Here is a 17318-nt window from a genome sequence, read left to right as displayed (position 1 = left end):
ATCCAGTCTACTGGGGCTTACAAAAACTAGGACAACACACTGCTTTCTGCAAAAACAACATGGACAAGTCCTGAAAATAGGGACTTGCCTAGCTTTCCAGGACAAATTGTTATCTTGTTTAGTTATTAAAACTGATACTGTGTTGTTCATTCATATAAATGCACAGTGGAGTGAAAACACAGGAACCAGCAAGTGCAGAATTTCTTTAGAAGGGTGGTACAAGAGCCAGTAATTAAAAAAAAAAAAAAAAAAAGACTTGCTAAAACTTTCCTAACAAAGAAATATATTTTCTCTGTAATATATTTGTTATGTACAAGATACTTAGTGGTGTGGTGTAACATAAAATGTTAGTACTGGCACTTGCTTGTTCATTGCCAGGCATGAATAGCACAGTCACCCCATGCTTATGCCACCAATATCTACTACATTACCATTTATTCCATAAGTGTAAGTATATACAAATACACACATATACACACACACACACACACACACACATATACATATATATACACACACAACAGATGGCCCTGATAGCACTGCCTATTAGTAAGGTTACCTGACGCTTCCCATTGTAAAACCCTGTTTTCAGTTACTTATAACTTTGCTAACCTTCAACCTTTGGGGCTAAAATTTTCCATGCTAGGTATCTGCCTCAGGCTGAATTTCTTCTGGAAAATTTCAGTGATGACAAATCATTTTTTTCTAAGAGCTAGGCTAAGGAATAATATGTTTTGACCATATTAAAAAACTCTGATAACCATTTATTTGAAAAGCTCCACCACCCTCATGCTTTGCAACAGGGACTTGAAATTTGGCAAGGTGGTAGCCGTTATGTCAGGGGTGTGCCTTTTGCTATCACTATGAAAATCCACCCAAATTTGACCAAGTTATAAGCCTTTGGGGAGAGACGGAATCACAATTCACACCTGCTCAGAGACTTGCTAGAGATTCAGAGTTTAATTCCCCAAAGATTCCTCCAATGTTGAGCATGATCCAGCCTAGGAATGAGCAAGATGTCTTATGCAATTGCAGTTCCCAGCTGCTCCAAGCCATGGCATGTCCAGGCACCAGAACAGAGAGTAGGAATCTTTTCTTTCCTGTTCTCTCAGTATCCCCTAGGTCCATTGACACCAATTCCATGGGTACTTGGAGGCTCAAGCACACATGGGAAAAAAAATAGGGGGTACTCAGCACACACCAGCTAAAGCTGTTTGGCAGGGCCACCGATGAGCTGTTCATAGGCTGGAGGAGGCACTCAGGGGAGGGCAGAGAGCAGCGAGGGGCAGACAGGCAAGGGCCTCGGGGGAGGAGGCGGAGCAGGGACGGGAAGAGACAGAGCAATGGCGGAGCCTCGGAAGATGGGCCAGAGTGGGGGTGGGAAGTGGTTGAGCAACAGCGGAGCTTCGGGGGAAGGGGTGGAGTGGGGGCATGGCCGCAGGGTGGAGCAGGAGTTGAGCACTGACCTGGAAAAATAAAAGTCAGCACCTGTGCCCATGACAACATCCAGGCAGGTGCCTTAAGGTTTGTACAGGCAGAGCTTAGACAAGTGGAGTCCTACCCTGGCCTGAATGGAGACTGTAGATATTACTTAATTATTTAAGTTAAAAATATAAGTTTACGCCAGTATTCTGGAACTACTTTGGGAACTGAAACTGTTTATTTAAAAAGAATCCATTTCAACAGACTAGGTGGCTCAGTAAATTGGTAATAGGCTACTGAGCTTTTCACCTCTAGGTCACCAGTTCAAACTTTGTTCATTGACAACGACTGAAAGACATTACTTTCTGAAGTTTGTTCAATGGCCTTCAGGAAATAAGCTTTAACAAGCACTAAATTCAATTAAACTATATACAGAAATACATATTTCACCATTTGTATGTATTAGCATTTTCCTAGATTTATGGTTTACTCTAACAAAATTCAGAAATCTTTCTATGTGGTCTTCAATTTAATAATTAAGTATCATTATGATTATCTATATAAAGATTGTTGTTTTATTTACACTACCCACTTGATTATACTGACTCATGCCTACTAATATAACAACTAGTTTATATCTGCATAACAGACCTGAAGTAATTTTTGCAACCAAATTGCTCTGTTTTGAAGTTTTAGTAAACATGAAAATACCTCCTGAACCATTTCTAGAAGCTAAACAAAAAGGTGACATAATTAAGTGTGTTATGATGTCAGTTTTACAAACAGTAATAGTGTGAGGAAACAAAATATCACATTTGATTTTCAGGCATCCCATTTTCAACACTGACCTGAAAACTAATAAAATGGATTTATTATTATAGTTCTCAGACTTTTCACGTGTGTAAATATTCAGAAATAGTCAAAAGAGAAAACCTGAAACAGATATTAATTTTACTGATTTAGAACTAGTTTATCACACTGTGTCATACAAGATGACTTGGCAATATTAATATTTGGACATGTTCAAGATTTATACCAAGTTCTGTCTGAAACTCAGAATTCTACAGATAAAACAGTGCTATAGCATCTCTGTGAACACAATGCATTTTTTAAAAGAATTTACAATGGATAAAGTGACCAGAACAAAAAGGAGTGTCTTTCATATGACGTTGCAAGATACAGTAGAAATGTTTAACTTGCAATGTTTTATTTTGTTATTGTGTGGATGTAGAGGGTGGACATAACTAAAACATATAAATGTATTTTATAGTTCACATTTTCAGGAACAGTATTCATAGCAACATATGTAAATAAGAGATATGCAGATGCAAAGTCAGCCTCGAAAGAAAAATATCCAAACCGAAGCATTTTTCCTGTTAAAATACCTCAGTAAATATCCCAAAGGGCTACATAATATTGAGTGGCATACATATAACTCATGTCAATTGTGTTACTAAGAAAGCAACAACAGCAGCTCTAGAAATATCTGTAGAAAATCACATTAAGGTTAGGTTGAATATGAACTTTCGCTATAGCTGTAAGTAAATATTTAACAGCAGCTGCTATAAATGATGCAACTCATTTTCCACCAAAATAAGGTTCATAATAGCATTGGCACTTCAGAACAATTTAAAGAAAACAAAATTGGTAACATTTAAAAGCCAACAACATTTACTGAAGAATTTTAACTTTTCAATAGGTACATCATAACACATGATTTACTATGAATTTCAGTCTCTAAATAATCTGGGCAACATATTAAAATAAAGGCTCAATTCTCTCTTAAATGTGGACATCATTCTTTCTACTGTTACTGGGACTTACTCATATGCATTGATGGGAATTATATTTATATGGATATTTACTATAAAATCTAAAAATAATTTGCACAGCAGCCAGTGTGCTTAGCAAGCAATTCTTCAAGTATACTAAAGTTACGAGAATGCAGTTTAATGTTTTTATTATTTATTTTTTAAAGAAATCACATACACCTCAGATATTCATTCAAAATAAAGATACCTATGGCACAAGCTGATCCACAGCTTGAAAGGTAAGGACCTTAAATTTCTTTTAATTTCGGTAACTAAGAAGGCTGATCTAATGGACAGGGTAATGGACTTGGACTCAGGAGACCTGGATTCAGTTCCTGGATCAGCCAGAGACTTGTATCTGACAGTGGGCAAATCTATCCTACTGCTCAGTTCACCATTTATAACATGGGACAGTGCTTTCCGACATCACAAGAGGTGCCAAGAGGGAAAAATTAATTGCCTGTGAGGTGTTCAAATACTACAGTGAATGAGAGTCACGCAAGTATCTAGATAGATAGAAACATTTATTCAAAACAAGAATTGGGGGACAATGGCAATTACGTGTTCTCAACAATGAAACAATGTTCAGTTCGAATTCCCAAATGAAAAAAAGGCACATGTCAACTTAACATTTATTTGATTTTTTTTTTAAAGCAGAACTTTCAGGTGTTACACCTACTCTTGAGTCCCCTGCAATTTTTGTCATTTTGCAATCAAATGTTCTCAGTTGTTTAAATATGTTTCTTCCCTCCTTCCTGTATAAAAGCCTCACACAAATAGGGGAAACTAACTAACTATACAAATAGTGATGCAAAAGGCAAAGGAAACAAACTGAAACAACATATTCTAATCACTTCCAGTGTTAATAATCAGAAGTGCTACTTACAGAAGTGTAAAATATTTAAAAATAATTGATTTTAAGTTTATGTTTAAGACCATAAAACAGTTATTAAACTACAAATCCCTCTATCCAGTTATCAATATGAGAAGTGTAGATACATGTGTGCTATTTTGAAGGTACACACATCTATGCTAAAAGTAAAATTTTTGAAAAAAAAGTTACATATAACCAGCCACTAACCATTTATTAGAACTGATTCATTAATCCCTGCCTAGTGGTTCCCAAAATATTTACATCCTGTGATCCTGAACCATTCATTGCTCCAGGCTTGGAATACTGATACAGATTATAAACCTTAGTACAAAGTAGGCTTTAAAAAGACTCCAAAATATCATATATGCTTTGTTTTACAAAATTATTTTTACACATAATTAGTTAGTTAAATAATTCCTGGTTAGTCTCTTTTTTAAGCAAAACTATTTACAATTACATTCTTCCCCTAAGACCACAAAACATTGAACATAAATAAAATGTTTTATCGTTGATTATGGATATTCACTACAATTCTTAGAAAGCTTCTTAAAATATCCTATAAACATTTACATGTGTAACACATAATAAATTCAAGCTACAATGCTGTATTTATACCATAAATATAACATACAAGCAGTCAACATACCATGGATTAAACTAACAGACTTTTTAACATAGTAAGAGCCAGGTTTGACAGTCATGTTCAATATGAAGAAATGAAGACATTTAAATTTTTCTCCATTATCATTCTGTTTCAAGCTTGCAGATACACTAATGATCTTAGGATTTTTGCTCACCTCATAGATGACGTGGTTTCAGCAGAGTTCAAAACTATTACATAAATCTACAGTACCCAATTAATTGCTACAAATTCTTATAAATTACAAACCCTATTTATGTTGGGGCAAAGATTACAAGGATGTTGAATATCTTAATATGCAGCATAACTTTCCAATTTAGATGTAAATATTATTTAAGCTAATTTATTTACCCCCCTCCTTAAATAGCTAATTTATTTTTTCCACCTCCTTAAATATCTGACTTTCAGTGATAAAATGCATATAAAAACATTTCATTCATTTACAAAGCTAGCACAGCTCAGCTGGCAAATAGCAAGCTTTTGGATACGGTTATGCAAATATACCTTGAACTTGACCTGGAAGAACCAATATTTCAATGAGCTAATCTGGTTCTTCATTTTCAAACTGTTCTCACAAAACTGTCAATGATATCAAAGACATGTTTATGTTGTTTCCCTGTCCCCCTCCACCCCTCCTCAAATCACCACTATCAATTTACCCTTTAGTTAGCTAGTTCACAGTATGTAGTCTGAATGCTCTGCACCTTTTCAGAGACAGCTGCAGTTTGTCCCCTTGATAGATGCTTTGTCTCCTAATAAACCCTGTCAGTTACACAAAGAGAATTTTTAACTGTGGGCAGATAGGAATCAGCCTGTAGTGAAGTGAAGTACTGAATCATTCTTTGCTGTCCTCTCAGCTATGCTTACTCCTTGGGCCTTCCTACTGTGCAGGTAGTTTGAACATAACTATTAAAAGGAAATAAAAATTTTAACCTCTGGTTGTCTACCTTATGGAACACCCAGGAGCACATCTAAGTAAAATGCTTAATTAATTTGAGTGCATTTGTACAGCAACATGTCCTTGAGCATTAAAGCACAGAAAGCACCAAAAGATTGACTTTCTATTCTATGACTCTATATCTTGCTGCCTATTCATAAAACAGAAATAGCAATATACTATTTGATTAACGACAAAAATACAGATTTTGCCTTCCAATATCCCTACTACAAAGAAGGGATCATTAGTCCCTCTTTAAATTACATGTCATCTCTTAGGCATAATGCAGGCCTATACACAATAAACAACACAAATATAAAAATCTGGTGCAGTGCTACACTTACATACACCATGCAGCATATCTGGTGGCTGGGAGACACCCATGTTATTAAAGTTCAGTTTGACAAACAGAATGGAAGCTAACCTTCAGTCATCTGTCATTTTGTTTAAATACAGAAGGAGTGGAACTTGCCAATAGCAGTAACTTGACAGGATGCTTCTTCCCATTCATTCTCCAGCCTTCTGGCCAGCATACTCCCTACAACTCGCTTGCCCAGTTTCCTTTTTGAGCCAATCTTTTAAGAAAATGGATTTTTTTGCAGTCTTTAACATGGTACTACTCAACAGCAATAAATACAATTGTGACCAGGTTGCAGCCCCAGAAAGTGCCAGAGATACAACCAGCCTGAAGCGAGAAGGGACAGATAGGGCATCTGCCACAACAACTTTATGTGCTTTGACAAAGAAAAGAAAAACGTACATCATGTCAGGGTTCACAAACTATGATTTCAAATGCAGTCCTGCTGCACCAGTGAGCTGGGATTCACTTACTGCAGCTTCTCGCTCTCTCTCCACTCACACATCATTACTGGTAGCACACAAGGCTCAAAGCACAGTAACAGTTGTGTCCTGAGCCCTTCCCCTCGCTCTGCCCATCACTCATCCTCACAACAAGCAAGGGAGAAGCGCGCAAGGATGCTGGGCTTCATCCCGCCCTCCCTCCCGCTTCAGAAGGGGACATGAATCTGGAAGTCAGGCAGGCTGAGCAATACACTGTCCTGTGAAGCCAGAACTACTGGCACCCCCAGGCCGGACAGCGGGGGTGTGAGGGGTCTCCGGGTCACTCCTCAAACACTACCGCCGCCAGCGGCGCTTCCCCCTGCAGCCCCTCCCCTCCCCTCCCCTCCGGGGTATCGAGAGGACTGAGCCCTTCCCCGTCTCACCTAGTCTCGGGGGGGCGCCCGGCCCTCCCCCGACCGCGGAGCTCCCAGGGACCCCGCCCTTACCGGCGAATTCCTCCTCCTCCTCGTCCCCGCTCTCCGAGTCGGTCTGCAGGGGCTCCTCGGCGAAGCTGACCCCCCTGGTGGGGGCCCTGCGGGGCGCCAGGCTGCCCCTCTCACGGCCCGGCGCGGGGGAGCCCCCACCGGCGCCGCTCTCCGCCGCCTCCGCCTTGAGGCGCCCGAAGTACTGGAGGGCGAACTCCAGCAGGTCCCCGGGCTGGCTCCGCAGCACCTCCACGGTGAAGCCCTGCAGCAGCTCCGTCAGCCCCGCCGGGATGGAGATGCTCATGCCGGGGCCGGCCTGGGCAAGGCGGCGGGAACGGGGGCCGGGGCGCGCGGGGAACCGCAGCGGGTGCAGCTGGGAGCCGCGGGGGTCCGAGCCCGCCCTGGCCGCTGGGGGTGCCGGGAGCGGCTCTCTGGGAGCCCGGGAGGCGCCGGCTGCTCTCGGTTCCCTCTCGGCGCGGCGGCGGCGGTAGCCCCGGCGGTGACTGTAGCATCCCCGCCCCCGCCTCCTCCCCCAGCGCTGGGGGGGGCTCGCACGCATGTGACCCGGGAAACCATGACAACCTCCAGCCAGGGACGGTGGAGCGCTGCGCCGGGCGGGGCGGGGCTCGGGCTTCCCCCGGGAGCGGCGTGCAAGAGAGGGGAAGCGATCGGGCTGCGGGACGGTGCGGCTCGGGGATGTGCCTCGCCGCTGGCAGGGCAGGGGGCTCAGCCGGGGATGGTCAGAGGCGGGAGGTGAGGGTTTGCCAAGGCTGGAAAGGTACCTAGTCCCCCAGATTGGGACGTAGGGCCTCAACCTGCGCTCTCCCCCGGGGCTGGGCATGGCACACAGTGATGCAGGGGTCTTACAGCCACGGGGGAGCCCTCCTCTTTGGCGCTTTGGGGGGTGGGTCTGACCTTCAACTCAAAGCACCACGGAAAGGGAGGGGTTGTAGCTAGGGGGGCAGGTGGCCTTTCCAGCTGCCCTCTTACAGTAAAGCTAAGGCTATGCTCCAGGCAGAGCCGTCCTTAGGATTTATGGTGCCATAGGCGGGATTATTAAACTGGTGCCTCTGTGCCTGTCTTGCTCTTAGAAACACAAACATACGCTTACACTATTGGAAAATTTGCCGCATGCATGTTATTAAAACCACTTTAACTTAATGAAGCACACTGTAATGCTGGTGGACTAGCGCTAAAGAAGTAGCACTATAGAAAAAATTCTGATTTGACAGAATGATGCAAATAATATAATGTTTTTAATTTGTCAACATTTTATTGGAAATTTCTATGAAGAGGTATTGAAACAAGGATTTGTTTTTAATTAAAAGCAATCTTTCTGGCTTTTTTGGCTGCAAAATCAGTAATAATGTCATCGTATGACAAAGACAAAGTGACATCTTGTTTGATTGCAATAATAGCAAGACCAGTCAAGTGTTCCTGACTCCTTGTAGAGCGGAGATAGTTTTTAATGAGCCTTAGTTTTGAGAAACTCCGTTCTCCTGATGCTACTGTTACAGGAATTGTCAGTAGAATACGAGTGGCAATGTACACATTAGGATATATGTCAACAAGTTTGCTGGTATGACTAAACTGTACAAAGTCCATCATCGATTTTGCATGTGGCAACATTGATGACAGCATACTCTATTCTTCATACAGTTCAAGTCCATTTAAGTCAAAATGATCGCCGTGCGTCAGGAGGCTCTGTAGGTCAGGGGTCCCCAACGCGGTGCCAGTGGATGCCATGGCGCCTGCAGGGGCCTCTCAGTACGCCTGCGTACTGACCGGCTGACGAGCATCCACCAAAATGCCGCAGAAATTCAGCTGCATTTTGGCGGCAACGCCTCTGGATGATACTGTCATAAACAGATAGTTTAAGGGTTAATGTCTCTTTTACCTGTAAAGGGTTAACAAACAGTGAACCGGACACCTGACCAGAGGACCAATCAGGAAACAAGATACTTTCAAATCTCGGTGAAAGGAAGCCTTTGTTTGTGTTTTTTGGGTTTTTGCTTTGTTCTCTCTGGGTCCTGGAAGGGACTAGACGTGCAACCAGGTTTCTTGCCAATCTCCCTGCTACAGTCTCTTACATATTCAGAATAGTGAGTATTTAGTAGAGAAGGCAGTTATAGTCTTTTGATTGTTTTCTGTATTTGCAAATGTGTAGTTTTCTGGAAGTATTTTAAATTGTATTTTTTGCTGGGAGGGAGGCTTCTTTCTAGTGTCTATAAGCTGTAAGACCCTGTAACTTTTACCATCTAAATTGCAGAGATAACTTTTACTTTTTTTCTTTCTTTTTATTAAAAGTTTTGCTTTTTAAGACCTGTTTGATTTTTTCCCCTTCTTGAGGCTCAAAGGAATTGAGTCTGTACTTAACAGGGAGGGGAGAAGGGTGGAATCCCTTTGTTTTAGATTCACGGAGCTTGAATCTGTCTCTCTCTCCAGGAGCCCAGGGAGGAAACACCTGGAGGGGAAGAGAAGGGAAGGGAAATGGTTTATTCCTCTGTGTAGTAAGACTCAAGGAATTTGGGTCTTGGGGTCCCCAGGGAAGGTTTTTGGGGGACCAGAGTGCCCCAAAACTATATATTTTTGGGTGGTGGCAGTGTATCAGATCTAAGCTGGTAATTAAGCTTAGGGGAATTCATGCCGGTACCCCAACTTTTGGACTCTAAGGTTCAGATTGGGGAAAGATACTGTGACAGACGCTGCTTGCCGCCAACAAGCAGCGTCATCCAGAGGTGTCGTCGCTGAATTTCAGCAGCATATCAGCAGATGCTCGTCCGCCACCACGGTCCTTCATCTGGCACCTGGGGGACCACTGCTCTAGGTTCTTGCACTGTGTCATTAGTTGCTCTTTTTTTCCTATTTCGTTGAATTTAGTCCTGCTCAGCCCGCTACCAGCTGAGTGAATGGAACCCCAGGCCGACAGTGGGTTGAGTGGCTCAGTCAGGGTATCAGCCCCCGGCCTGCTCAGCCCGCTGCCGGCCTGGGGTTCCTTGGGGGTCCCCAGACCAGAGTGGGTGCTAAGTGCAGGGGTGGCTCCAGGCACCTGCGCTTCAAGCGGGTGCCTGGGGCGGCAAGCTGTGGGGGGCGCTTTGCCGGCGCCATGACAGTGGCAGGCAGGGTGCCTTTGGCACCATGCCTGCGGAGTGTCCGCTGGTCCCGTGGCTTCGATGGACCTCCAGCAGGGTGCCGCGGGACCAGTGGACCCTCTGTGCTTGGGGCGGCAAAATGTCTAGAGCCGCCCCTGGCTGAGTGGGGCCGGCCGCCAGGACCCCGGGTGGCAATGGGGCAGCAACCGGAACCCCAAAGCAGCAGCGGGCTGAGCCGCTCAGCCCGCCGCTGCGTGCCATCAAAAATCAACTCACTTGCCACCTTTGGTACGTGTGCCGTAGTTTGCTGACCCCTGCTCTATACACGAATAAGGAGATGAGCATATTACAGTTGTTGGAGGGCTCTATTTAGCAGTAACAGGGTTATAGGAAAGTCAGTCAACATTTTTTGTTTCTCTGATGAAAACTGACCCACTCCCTTCCCCATACCAAACTTTTCACAAATAATTGTCAACAACTTAATTTTCTGTATTTGGCTAAGATATTGATTTAAAAAAAATTGAAATTGAATTCAGGATTGTTAGCAAGCATTTTTGGTGAACAAATTTGTTAAATGACAATCTAAATGGCAACACAGTACTGCTTTCATGCTTGGCTCACCCCCCAGCCTGCTGGTCCAACAGCTGCAGTAGAGGAGGAGATAGGTGGAAAACTGCAGGACCCCAAAATCCACCTCTCGGGGAGCAGAGTGACAACAGTAGCAGCAAACCCTCAGGTTCTATCACACACCAGTTGGCACCACTGCCAGCCCAATGGATCATGCTGAAATTAGCACAGCATCTGATTTCAGGGATAGGGCACCCATGGAGCCACAGCAGCTCATCCTGCCTTGTGCAGCTCTCCCCGGATGAGATGGATCACTGCCAGCCTGGGGGAGAGATGCGCTCTCCAGCTAGGGTGACCAGATCCAGATGTCCTGATTTTATAGGGCCAGTCCTGATATTTGGGGCTTTGTCTTATATAGGCACCAATTACCCCCACCTAGGGTGGCCAGACAGCAAGTGTGAAAAATCAGAACGGGAGGTGAGGAGGAATAGGAGCCTATATAAGAAACAGACCCAAAAATTGGTACTGTCCCTATAAAAGTGGGACATCTGCTCACCCTACCCCAACTCCCTGTCCTGATTTTTCACCCATGCTATCTGGTTATCCACAGCCCAGTCTTGTGCGACCCTTCCAGTCCTGGCTGGCTGTGAGGAAATGAGTTATTTTCACTGTCATTCCTCAGCAGGCAGCCAGCCTTCCCTCCCCTCAGAGCACCTCACCCAACCCAGCTCTGACAGAGGGGAGGGGGGGAGAGAGGGGTGCTCCATGGGGGGGAGGGAGAAAGGGGGGTACTCTGTGGGGCAGGGGGGAGAAGAATGGATGTTATGGAGGACAACAAAGGATACTGCCAGAGCCGCCGAGCCAGCCTCACCTCACACCGGGGGAAAGAGTCACACTCACAGGTGAGTTCCTTCCCAGAGATCCCAGCAGACAATCCCCTCCCTCAGACTGTGCTGCATTCAGCTCTCTCTAGGACCCAGCAGCCCTGCTCTTACATGCTCCACTGCTTCCCATCTGTCCAGGCTCCTGGGCGAGTGGTGCCCCCAGGCAGAGAGATGCCCTAGGCGGCTGCCTGTTCTGCCTATGGCTAAGGACAGCCCTGGCTCCAGGCTTTGGTCCATGCAAGTTAGGTCAGCATGTAGCCACTGAAGTTTGTATATGGCCCAGGCACACTGGGCTGCTTGTGGGGGTGCAGCAAGTACTCACTGGGGTGCTTGTTTTAATAGTTTCAATTTAAATTGTGGTGCATCATGGGTAGGTATCCCAGCATGCTATGTGCCACCATCCAGCATAGTGCATTTTGGGAAATTTTTGCAATGTTTTGTGGATAGTAATGACTTGCCCGGGGATCTCTGGAAGATAATTTCATGCTGAGAGCTTGACTCCTTTTTCCATCTCATAATGCCATTTGCATCCCAAATTTTTATGCTATTTGTTAAAAATTTCACAAACCAGTGCAGCACTTTTTGGTTTCTGCCAGCTCTGAGAGAGGCATGAAGCCAGCAGACCTCTACACTATTCATGTGAATGGTGCAAATCCAACACACATGATCTGCCTCCATTTGCAGACCATGGGGAAGTACTGAAACAACAGGGAACATGAGGATTTCTTTAAGGACAGCTTGCTGAGAGATATAGTGAAGAACAATTGAAGTTTATTGGTGGCATTCACAGACCACACACACACACTGTGGAGTACCACCTTTGGGCCTGAGAAATGAGCACTGCCTGGTGACATCATACCATAATGCAGGTATGGGAAAATGAGCAGTGGCTGTGAAAGGCCACAGTCCTGGATCTGTGTGCCCAGCTTATCCGAGTGCTCGAGTATTGGGACACCAGAGAGCTGCATTGACAGTGGAGGAGCAAGTTACCATCACACTCTTGAAGCTTGAAACAGGATTGCTACCAGTCAGCAGGAAATCATTTTAAGGGTGGAAAAAAAACAATAGGGGCCATTATCATGCAAGTGTGTAGGGCCATTAATTGTCTCCTGCTATGCAAGACCTAGCAGATGGATTTGCCACACTAAGGTTCCCAAACTGTGGCAAGGCCATGCATAGCCCTATTTTGGCATGAGTTCACCTTGCCACAGAGTACAGTAATAGAAAGGGTTACTTCTCCATGGTTATGCAAGCTTTGGGGGATCACAGAGGATGCTTCATAAGTATCACAATGGGCAGGTCAGAGAAGGTGCATGACACTCACATCTCTAAGAACACAGGACTGTTATGAAAGCTGCAGTCAGGAACATTTCCTGAGCAGTAGACTACTATTGGTGATATTGAAATGCTAATAGTAATTCTAGAGAACACAGCCTTCCCCTGGCTCATGAAGTCATACACAGACCACCATGATAGCACCAATGAGAGATCCAACTGTGAGCTCAGCAGCTTGTTGAATGTGCTTTCAGCACATTGAGGGGACACTGGCAGTGTTTACTTTCTGGAGTGGATCGTAGTAAGAAAAACATCCTCATGGGCAGAGGTGCCTACTGTATCCTGCATAATATCTGTAAGGCAAAAGCTGCTGGTGGGATGGAGGATAGAGGGTGAGCAGCTGTCTGTTGACTTTGAATAGCCAGACACCAAAGACTATTACAAGAGCCCCATGAAAGTTTATACACTGGGGGGAGGCTTTGACAGAACATTTTTAACAGTCAGCCACAGTAGAGTTCTGTAATGGAGTGTTCTCTGAGCCTGGAGGTTGGGGCACTGCTAAGGATTGTGTAGTGATTGCTGTACATTTATTAAGATGGCTGGGGGGTTTCCTGAAGATATTAATTAGAGGGTGCTTGGTGTACTGTAATTAGAGGGTTTATTGTTGCAAACTGATAAAATGATTTGATTTTTCAAAAATGTAACATTGAGTGGAAAATAACGATACAGAAAATCACTATGCAAAAAAATCCCTACACATTTTAAGAGTATGTCTACACTGGAAACTTCAAAGCGCTGCTGCAGGAATGCTCCTGCAGCAGCGCTTTGAAGTGCGAGTGTGGTTGCGCGCGAGCGCTGGGAGAGAGCTCTCTCAGCACTCCTGGTAATCCACCTCACGAGGGGATTAGCTCCAAGCGCTGGGAGTGTGGCTGAGCCTGTCTACACTAGCGCTTTAAAGCGCTCAGACTTGCTGCGCTCGGGAGGGGAGTGAATTTTCACCCCCCTGAGCCAGCAAGATAGAGCACTATAAAATGTAAGTGTAGACAATCCCTTAATGTAATAGGGTGAAAAATTAAAATTAAGAAGTAAACATTTTATGTCCATTTGAGTAAACAAATGTAGTCTGTTATGGCTAACCATACACCAGTTGTTCTCACAGCTCAGGATATGTAAAGCTGGGTTCTCCTTGCTGTACCTTGCTGTGGTAGAGGTACTGTTGTGCTCTGTGATGCCACGTTGTACATTAGGAGGTGCAGGGAGCAATGACCATGGAGGACTGCAAAGGGAGACGTCTAGGATTTTTGGACCTATAGGTCAACCAGATAGTCTGCAGCATTTGGGTTTGCTGCCTGAGAAAACCCATTATGTCCTGGTGCATTTCCTGCTCCTTGTACTGCTGGGACTTAGTCCCTGTCCTCTTTTTCATTTTCCATGCTATTGGTATCCTTGAGCTCTTTGTTCATGGTCTAATGCAGCAATGACTTGCTGAACATATCCTCCCTCGTTCCCTACTTTTCCACCTCATCAGGGTCAGACATTCTGCAAGTATGGAAGTGGCATCCCTCAAGGCTATCACACCAGAAGCTGTTGATAAGAACAGACAGATGTGCCACTGGATTTACAATCACAACAGAAAGGGAAAGTTACGTTTCAAAACTTCCTCCTCCTTAGTCCTATAAACACTTTTACTAAGATATATTTATTGACACTACAGCTTTGGAGCGCCTCTGCACAAGACACCTGTCCAGTCCCAGCCACAGTGAGTACAGACCACGGAGGAGAAGGCTTTTCAGTCCATCTTCCATAGAAACCAATAATAGAACAATGGCACTTCATTGTGACACTGCTTTCCACCAGCAGTGGAGATTTTAGCTGCTCTATCACTTCTGAGAGTTACAATGGCAGAGAACACAGCTGCTACAGGCATTACAAAGCTGTCCAGGCTCATATGCCACGTTTACTGCACTGGTGCCAGCTGAACTCATTGCAGAGTGGCATGGGAAGTTGTCCTACCATGGAGGAAGAAATAAGGCAGCCTTCCCCAGAAACATTTGAGAGAGGCTTGTAGAGTGTCTCCATGAAAGTTTCATCAAGATCTCAGGAGGATTTAAAGGAAGTCCCCTATTCATACATAAAAGTGCTCTGCATGGCCACCTCCACCTAACCCAGTAGGGAAACAAAAAACAGATCCCAGCACTACCCTTGGTTGTTGCATTTCTTTTCCTATCGGTAAAACAATGAAAAGTTGATACCTTTCTCTTGTTAACTTGGGGATGGGATGGGTATCATTGTCAAAGTTAAACGTTGTAAGGAAAATTGCATGCACACATTTACCTGAGGTCCTTCCCTTTACCAGGCTCATCCACGCTTGCCTAGAGGGACTGGGTAGACTGTAACAGGATCTCAAACAGGTCCTGATCTGGAGCATGGCTGGAGTTTCCCATTGCATTTCCTATCTCTCTGCCTCCTGCATATTCATGATGGGGGTTGCTGTCTTGGGCTTTTCCAAGGTATTCACAATGGTCTGTGGGTGTTGGTGGGGCCTCTACCTCTATGGCATGCAGCTCATTGTAAAAGCAGCAGGTCTGCAGGGAAGCACACTATTGCTAGCCTCCCTGGCTTTATAGTATGCCCGACAAAGTTACTTCACTTTCATGTGGCACTGCTGTGGATCCCTGGCATACCCCTTTGACTACGTTCCCTGTGCAGTCTGCCCATAGATGTCCATGTTTCTATGGCTGGATCATAACTCTTTTCCCTCCAGACCCAGGAGATATAATACTTCCCGTCTACTCCAAGCAGAAGCATATCTAGTGCATGGAGCTGATGTGATCAGATGCACACAAGGGAGAGTTGCTAGGTGTTCTTGCCAAGGTGGGCAATCAGGAAAAGGCATTTCAAAAACAGGCATGGGGGGTTAAACAGGGTGAAGGAGGGGCAGAATGCTTTGTGGGCTCTGTGATCCCAGGCAGTGGAATTTACAATTGTGACTAGACCTGTCACTGTTACAGTGAATGAGGCATTGTGGGACAGCCGCTGGCTGCCTGTTAGGATCTCCACAGGTCATTCAGTGTCTACACGTTGACCTCAGTAGGTAGATCATGGCCCAATGCCATTTGGGGATGTGGTTTTTCTGCATTGCCAGAAACAAATTTGAGTGCGCAAATAGGTTGATGTGAGTTGCCTTGCATAGATGTAACTTTGTAGTGTAGATCAAGTCTTATTATTTGGGATATTTGGTTTAAAAGTAATCAATTCTCTTGAACAGAATTGTTGCATTTCTAAACAGAGGTGCTTTTACTGTCAATGAGGTCCAAACATTAGGATACCAGAGGTCTGAAATTCTGCTTCTGTGCAGTTAAGATCCTGTGGCACCTTATAGACTAACAGATGTATTGGAGCATAAGCTTTCGTGGATAAATACCCACTTTGTCAGACACATGTAATGGAAATTTCCAGAGGCAAGTATAAATATACAGGTCAGAATCAGTCTGGAGATAACGAAGTTAGTTCAATCAGGATGAGGCCCTCTTCTAGCAGTTGAGGTGTGAACACCCAGGGAGGAGAAACTGCTTTTGTAGTTGGCTAGCCATTCACAGTCTTTGTTTAATCCTGAGCTGATGGTGTCAAATTTGCAAATGAACTGAAGCTCGGCAGTTTCTCTTTGAAGTCTGGCCCTAAAGTTTTTTTGCTGTAGGATGGCTACCTTAAAATCTGCTATTGTGTGGCCAAGAAGGTTTAAATGTTCTCCTACAGGTTTTTGTATATTACCATTCCTAATATCTGACTTGTGTCCATTTATCCTTTTACATAGGGACTGTCCAGTTTGGCCAATGTATGAATGAGTCAGTTCACACTTCTCAACGCTATTTTGGCAGGCTGCATTCATTTCTGTGGCATTTTCTGATTTATCTGGGAACATCCCATTGAAATGAATGGGCCACTTCAAACCTCTATGATAAGTCTATTCATCAGAGCACCTTGTACCTGATCCTTAATGGTATTTAGGAATTCAAGTCCCATAGAAATCAAATGGGAGTTAGGCATCTATATACCTTTGAGGGCTTGGGCCCTTTCCCATACATTAGCCATTGGAGTGGAGTAGGGAATATAGGTCTCCCCTTCCCCTTATTGCCTCCATTTGGTAGATGTTTTCCTCACAGGCCATCAGTTACCACCTTCCCTCCTCCACACAGTCCCTCCAGTCCTTCTGGTACCACAAGGAGGCTAGAGTGGGCGGCTGAGTGGCAGTGAGTTATTTCCCAGGAAGACCCTTTGTTTTCTGCCTTCAAATAATGCCCCCATCATTACACTACTTCCTCAGAAAACAAGTAAAATTCACTGTCCAACAATTTCATTAATGTGGAGTTAAAGATGACCAGCAGTATGAAATGTTTCAGAATATGAAATGTACCCATACTTAAACATCTAAAACTGAGAAAATACAAAATTAAGGTAAAAAAGCAACAGAGAGTCCTGTGGCACCTTTAAGACTAACAGATGTATTGAAGCATAAGCTTTCGTGGGTTCTCTGTTGCTTTTTACAGATCC

At 44.4% G+C, this 17318-nt stretch overlaps 1 protein-coding gene across 3 annotated transcripts in view; it reads right to left on the bottom strand.

The window, feature by feature from the left end:
- The window catches only part of PRKAR2B (protein kinase cAMP-dependent type II regulatory subunit beta), a 191287-nt gene extending 183972 nt beyond the window's left edge, over positions 1–7315 (bottom strand). Inside the window, exon 1 of one of the 3 annotated variants that reach the window (XM_050926035.1) lies at positions 6908–7315. In XM_050926035.1, coding sequence (XP_050781992.1) covers positions 6908–7253 — 346 coding nt within the window. In that variant the 5' untranslated portion in view covers positions 7254–7315. Of the gene's footprint in view, positions 1–6028; positions 6103–6907 lie in introns of those variants that run through there. The other 2 variants (XM_050926036.1, XM_050926037.1) reach the window with 2 other exon arrangements.
- Positions 7316–17318: the final 10003 nt, after the last annotated feature.

The sequence above is a fragment of the Gopherus flavomarginatus genome, chromosome 1 (assembly GCF_025201925.1).
Source record: "Gopherus flavomarginatus isolate rGopFla2 chromosome 1, rGopFla2.mat.asm, whole genome shotgun sequence".
NCBI classification, from domain to species: domain Eukaryota; kingdom Metazoa; phylum Chordata; order Testudines; family Testudinidae; genus Gopherus; species Gopherus flavomarginatus.
The sequence above is the reverse complement of the archived record's forward strand: the minus strand, read 5'-3'. Positions and strand labels throughout refer to the sequence as shown.